The 7,081-nt window shown below is 43.1% G+C and overlaps 1 protein-coding gene across 1 annotated transcript in view; it reads right to left on the bottom strand.

Moving 5' to 3' along the window:
• Positions 1–2,976: 2,976 nt before the first annotated feature.
• LOC117630321 overlaps positions 2,977–7,081 on the bottom strand; it is a 15,180-nt gene continuing 11,075 nt past the window's right edge. The window contains exons 3-8 of the mRNA XM_034363060.1: positions 5,370–5,632; positions 4,559–5,297; positions 4,294–4,514; positions 3,866–4,132; positions 3,676–3,776; positions 2,977–3,570 (exon numbers count right to left, since the gene is read on the bottom strand). Coding sequence (XP_034218951.1) covers positions 2,977–3,570; positions 3,676–3,776; positions 3,866–4,132; positions 4,294–4,514; positions 4,559–5,297; positions 5,370–5,632 — 2,185 coding nt within the window. The remainder of the gene's footprint in view (positions 3,571–3,675; positions 3,777–3,865; positions 4,133–4,293; positions 4,515–4,558; positions 5,298–5,369; positions 5,633–7,081) is intronic.

The following is a 7,081-nucleotide window of genomic DNA, read 5'->3' on the forward strand; positions in this document are numbered from 1 at the left end:
TACGAACCGTTAATTAATATAAAATTATGTCGAAGCGGAAATCACAATTTAAAAGCTTAAATCCCCAAATTCCCAATACGTGCACGTTGAAGAAAGTATCCTAAGGTCTGATTATAGGTTTAGGAATCATTCACGATTTTACGGTTATCGCTTACCCGCAAACTTTACATTATTGAATCGAAAAATCCGGGGCTCCGATTCATAATCCGTGAAGTCCCATATGGTCTTAGGAATACCTATAACAACATAATTTAATTCGGAAAAGATCTAAAGGTCAGAACCTATCGAACCCAGATAACGCACAATATGCGAAAATCCGTTCGATAGTCAAACGACATCCGAATTGAGATCCGCGAATTCCTATGCGCTCGTGACAACCTAAGGATCTCATCGGGTTAAATTGCAGCTTCACTAGCCTCCCACGCGCCGCACAACGCCGTCAGCATGTGGGTGTGTAGAGAAATTCCGGTGACGGAAAAACTCCACACCCGAGCTCACCCTTCCTATCCTAGCTTCTACTCAAGGTCAGGATCACTTCATTCCACTACGGGAAGGTCCAATTCGGGCGGCAACTGGCCGGAATTTCACTTTGAAATCCGGCCAAAACCTAGGTTTTCTAATCGATTTTCTAGGCAACGAATCGGTCCAAACCTATACAACAATCAGCTAGAACTCGGAAAATGGGTGAGAAACCATACTCACTCACCGGGTTTGGGCGGTGGAGGCTGCGGCGCGACGACGGGAAACCTCCAGTTCAAACCAGTCGAGCTCATGGCCGGAGTTCATGATTTCCGACGGGAAAAATCTGCTAGACTTGATCGGGAGGTCGAGGCGAATCGATCGGGACCTGTGGCGTGCCTGGCCGTGGCCGGTTCAGAGAAAACCGAAGAGAGAGAGTGTCGGTGTCGGGGAGAGAGAGAGACTGAGGAGAGAGAGAGCTGAGGTGAAAATTTTGATTTTTACCAAACTTTTTAAAATATTTACAAGTTTGCCATTGATAATGTTTTGATCCTAACTTTTTCGTTACAACTCCAATTCAAGCCTACCGCGTGTCTACGAATTCGTCTCAGTACCACCTACCCAAAAATACCATTTGTGTCCCAAAATCCTTCCGGATAAGAAAATGACCCATTTACCCCTACCCCAAAGGTAAATTCGTAATTTATTTTAAATTAATTAAAATAGACATTAATTTTTGGAGTCGGGGTGTTACAATGTACCCCTCTTATAAAAAAATTTCGTCCCCGAAATTTACGTACCTATTAATGGAAGAGATAAGGGTACTTGACCCTCATTTGCGCCTCAGGCTCCCATGTAGCTTCTTCCATAGTTTGGCTTCTCCACAGAACCTTCACTACTGGAATAGATCTGGACCGCAACATTTGCTCTTTCTTATCCAGGATTTGCATAGGTTGCTTCTCATATGATAAATCTTCTTCTAACTCCACATGTTGATATTATAAAATATGAGAAGGGTCTGACATATATTTCCGAAGCATAGATACACGAAATACATCATGGACTTGAGATAGTTCTGCAGGTAATGCAAGTCTATAAGCAACAAGTCCGATGCGTTCAGTAATCTCATAGGGTCCAATATAACGAGGGCTTAACTTCCCACATTTTTCGACTCTCATCACACCCTTCCAAGAAGATAACTTCAGAAACACCCAATCCCCAACTGCAAACTCAAGATCTTTGGACCTATTATCTGCATAACTCTTCTGTCGGTCTTGTGCGATCTTCAGCTTCTCTTTGATCATCTTCACCTTCTCGGTTGTTGCTCGGATACTATCCACTTTTTCCAATTTCTTATCTCCCACTTCATTCCAACAAATAGGAGTCCTACATTGTCTCCTATATAACGCCTCATAAGGAGCCATCTTTATACTCGCATGATAACTGTTATTATACGTAAATTCCACCAAGGCAAGGTGAGTATCCCATGAATCTTTCATCTGCAGCACACACGACCTCAACATATCCTCCAAAGTCTGGATAGTTCTTTCTGATTATCCATCAGTCTGTGGGTGAAAAGCTGTGCTAAACTGCAACCTAGTACCCATAGCTTCCTGCAAACACTTCCAGAATCGAGAGGTGAATGGGCATCCCTGTCCGATACAATGGACACAGGTGCTCCATGTAATCTCACAATGTCATCCATAAAAAAGTTTTGCCAATTTCAGTTTCCTTGATGGGTAGGAAATGGGCTGACTTGGTGAGTCTATCAACTATCACCCAAATTCCATCATGTCCCTTGGGAGTACATGGAAGCTTGAAAACAAAATCCATGGTAATGCGTTCCCACTTCCATTCAGGAATTGGAAGTGGTTGCATAAGCCCTGAAGGTTTTTGTCGCTCTGCTTTCACTTGTTGACAAATCAGGCATCTACTTACATACTTGGCAATGTCTCCCTTCATATGCGGCCATGAGTAATCTTCCCATAGGGTTAGATACATCTTTGTACTTCCTGGATGCATAGTGTAAGTGGAACAGTGAGCTTCCTCCATGATTTCTCTTTTTAGATAATCATTCTTAGGTACACAGAGGCGAGTTCCTATTACCAACGCCCCATCTCCCCTTATTGCATAATCTTTCCGCGTACCATTTTCTACTTCTCCCCTTATTCTACAAAGTATCAGATCTCCCAACTGGGCTACAATTATCCGCTCCACCAGAATGGGTCTCACATGTAAACTAGTAAGTATTCCACCCTGTTGAGTCATTTCAGCTCTACTACATCCTTCCGTAGTTCCACTAACAACGGAAGATATGCCGTTCTGAGATAGCTAAACTTCCAGTAGTCTTTCTACTCATTAGCTCGGCCTGGATGATACTCAATCGTGCAGTCATAATCCTTTGTCAATTCCAACCAACGCCGTTGTCTCATATTAAGTTCCCTTTGAGTGAAAAAGTACTTGAGGCTTTTGTGATCAGTGAAAATCTGACACGTCTAACCATACAAGTAATGCCTCCTAATCTTGAGAGCGAACACTACTGCGGCAAAAACTCCGTATTTCTGTCACACTGGTGGGTTGTACCCAATTCACAATAGCTTTAACTTTCTGTGGATCCACATAAATCCCTTCAGCTGAGATTAAATGCCCTAGGAATACCACTCTGTCCAGCCAGAACTGACATTTACTAAATTTAGCATAAAGCTGCTTCCTTCTCAAAGTTCTTAGTACCAACCTCAGATGCTTCTTATGCCCTTCCAAAGTCTGGGAGTACACCAAAATATCATCTATGAACACAATCACAAAGTAATCCAAGTATGGTCGGAACACTCTGTTCATGAGATCCATAAACGCTGCTGGAGCATTCGTCAGTCCAAAAGGCATCACCAGAAATTCATAATGTCCATACCGCGTTCTGAATGAGGTCTTAGGAATATCCTCTTCCCTGATCCTTAACTGGTGGTATCTTGATCTCAGATCGATCTTAGAAAAATAATTAGCACCCTTCAGCTGATCAAACAAATCATCAATCCGAGGCAAAGGATACCGGTTACGTATCATCACCTTATTCAACTGCCGGTAATCAATACATAACCTTATGGTCCCATCTTTCTTCCTCACGAACAACACAGGTGCACCTCACGATGAAACACTGGGTCTGATGAACCCAAGATCCACTAACTCCTGTAATTGAGTCTTCAGCTCCCGGAGTTCAACCGGCGCCATCCTATAGGGGGTTTGATAAATAGGGTTGGTGCCCGAAAGAAGTTCAATAGTGAACTCGATTTCCCATTCAGGGGGTAAACCAGGGAGATCATCTGGAAAGATATCAAGGAAATCACAAATAACAGGAATATCTTCCAAATTTAGGGTGATCTCTCGAGTATCGATGATATGCGCCAAATACCCTTCACAACCTTTTTTGAGTAACTTCTTGGCTGTGATAGCAAAGATAAGACAAGTAGGGAGAACTCTACGCTCCCACGGAAGGTAACTTTAGGTTGCCCTGGACTCCGAAGCGTTACTTTCTTCCGGAAACAATCCACTGATGCATGATGCTTCTCTGGCCAATCCATCCCCAATATAATATCCAAATCCACCAAATCTAAAATAATTAAATTCGCTTCCAACCATGCATCATCTACTTGAACATAACAATTTCTGAATACCCGATCTGCATACAAGACTTTCCCGTAGGTAGAGAAATACTAAAACTTCTTGTCATAAGTGTGGGTCTAATACTGATATACGGTAAGAAACTGTGTGCTACAAAGGAGTGTGTGGCCCCCGGGTCAATTAGAACACGTGCAAGATAACCAAAAATTGGAATCATACCAGTAATCACGTCCGGGGTAGCTTCCTGCTGAGTCATAGAGAACACTCGGGCCTGAGTAGTGGAACGCCCCGACTGACCCCTTGATTGCCTACAACTTCTGCCTCTAGAAGATGACGGTGCCCTGCTACTGGATGACCCTGCTGCAGAGGAAGAAACACCAACTTGATTATGATTTTGTCCTATAATACCTTGCCCCTGCTGGCCCCAGTTCCCTGAATTGCTGCATCATTATGGAGTATAATTGGGCAGCTTCTCTTAGTATACCCCACTTGCCCACAAAAGTATAATGTCAGGCTACTACTCTGGCTCGGTCCACCTCCCTGAGTATAGCTGGGACAATCCTTCACAATGTGCCCAACTTGTCCACAATTAAAACATGTCAACCCAGTGTGCCTGGAAGGAGCCCTGGCGGTGCTAGCTGTAGACTGTGGCCCTGAATACTGAGTCCAAGCTTGACGAGAACCAGATCTCCCACCACTAGAACTAGATCTCCGTCCTCCTGACCATCCATCGCTAGCAGAACTGGAACTAGATCCTCCCTTCTTTGATAGACCCTGATTGGGCCCACCAATTCCTGGTGTATCCCTACGGCGCCTACCCACATTTCCACCGAGTTTCCTTGACACCCTTTCAGCTGCCTGAGCCAACGCCCTCATATTTGGATAAGTGTTAGCAGTAACCACTGCCTGAATTTCCCACCATAAACCTTTCTCAAATCGTCTACATCTGTCCTCCTCTGTGGCAACCAGCTCTGGAGCAAATCTTGACAACTCATTAAACTTGTGTTCATACTCCATTACTGACATAGACCCCTGTTTCAGGTAGAGGAACTCTGACTTCTTTGCATGTCTATAAGAAGGTGGGTAAAACTGCTCTGAAAAGACTCGCTGAAATTCTTCCCAGTGTATAGCAGCCGGATTTTCATAACCTCTTTTTACTGCTTTCCACCAATGATAAGCATTGCCCTTGAGTAGAAAGGTAGCCAAACGGACTCTATCCTCAGCTGGGCATTCCAAAACCTCAAAAATTCTTTCCACATCAGTAATCCATGATTCTGCTTATGCTGGGTCTCTACCCACGAATTCTTTAGCTCTAAGTTCCTTAACTCTCTTAATTTCTGAACTTTCTGTACCGCGCCTTCCCCGTAAGGCTGTAGCCATTGTGCGAGTAAACTGGCTGAGCACATGTCTCATATCCAAAGCATTATCTCCCGCAGGTGGGGATGGTGGAGGCGAAGGTACTGGTGGTGAAGGAGGGGGAGACGGAGATGGAGGTGGAGGATTCGGCCCCCATCTCTGACCGCGGCCTCTTGTTCTAGCTCTACGAGCTGACATGATTCTACACAAAGAAATCATGAAATCATTAGATCAACAATGCAACAGAAGTGCAATAGTCGAAGGAAAATGAACCTAATGCTCTGATACCAAGCTGACAGGACCCACCCTGGAATTTTCCGGAAACCGAAGAGGACCACATCTTTGTTCCGACATCTTCTCGATGCCGGGCCCACTTACTAAGAAACCGAGACTTTCTACCGAAATTTCGGCAGAGTCTCCCATGTAATTTAAGCAATCCTAACAAAAATTAATCAACCTGCAACATACATAAAATAAAAATCTCAACCAACAGCATGCTTTCATAATTCTACAAGTCATACTAGAATGGCCTTCGGCCTCACAAGTAAAATCTACCATGGGCGATACAGAGCATCTACTGAATTTAGATTAAAAGAACAGTTGAGTAGAAGAAATTACTCAGTTCCTAACTAGAAAGATTCACAGTTCGAGCCTCGTACACCACTTGCACGCTTCCTGGAGGGACTACTGGCTGGGGGGCTGCAAAACAGAAAAATGTGAGTGGAAAAAAACCAGATTTGCAGTTAAAAACAATATAGTAACCCCACCATGTAAAAATAATGCTCAAGTCATGCAGGTTCACAATTCAATATTTAATTACTCAAAACATGATTCATTAAAACTCTTCGAAAACACCAGTTATCTCCTTAAAAAAGAACCCCATTCTCTCAATCTTACAACTCCTGTCAAACCATGAAAAAACTCGAATTCTTCACTCACTCAACTATACGTATACATATAAATATACATATATATATATAAATAAATATAACAATAAATAGCTATACGATATACTCATCACACCACCTAGGTACCGGGGAAACAATCCAACTGGGGGATCGTTTGACTAGTCCGCAGGATTTCTAGGTGCTATCCTGCGTCTAGGGATGAGCGGTCCAACCGGAGGACGAAACTCCAAAGCCCCCACACCGGAACATCCAACGCTATGGTGATGACCCTAAACACTATACATAGTCTTTCCATACGCCAGAACATCCAATGCCGCGGGTGGAAAGTCTAATAACTGGGGAAGGTACTTACATAGTGTAATCATACAATTTCTCTCAAAATCAAGTTCTTCCACAACACCCTTCAACAACCCAAGTATCTCGTCTATAGAAAATATATATATAAATATTCTTCCCCACAACCCATATAAAATGCACTCACAATACCCACAATGCCAAACTCACAATATATTGCCAAGCGCTATACAAACATCATATTCAACTCATGAATATAATATATTCAATAAGCCATTAAAACATTATGCAAAAATCTTTCATCAGTAAAACCATGCATATGATTGAAAACAAAGTCCACTCACAAATATTCCCACGCTGCCTGACCACGTGAGGGTCCTGCCCGCTGAGTACGTGCAGTCGAAACACCTATTTCGAAATACGAACCGTTAATTAATATAAAATTACGT

The sequence above is a fragment of the Prunus dulcis genome, chromosome 6 (genome assembly GCF_902201215.1).
Source record: "Prunus dulcis chromosome 6, ALMONDv2, whole genome shotgun sequence".
NCBI classification, from domain to species: domain Eukaryota; kingdom Viridiplantae; phylum Streptophyta; class Magnoliopsida; order Rosales; family Rosaceae; genus Prunus; species Prunus dulcis.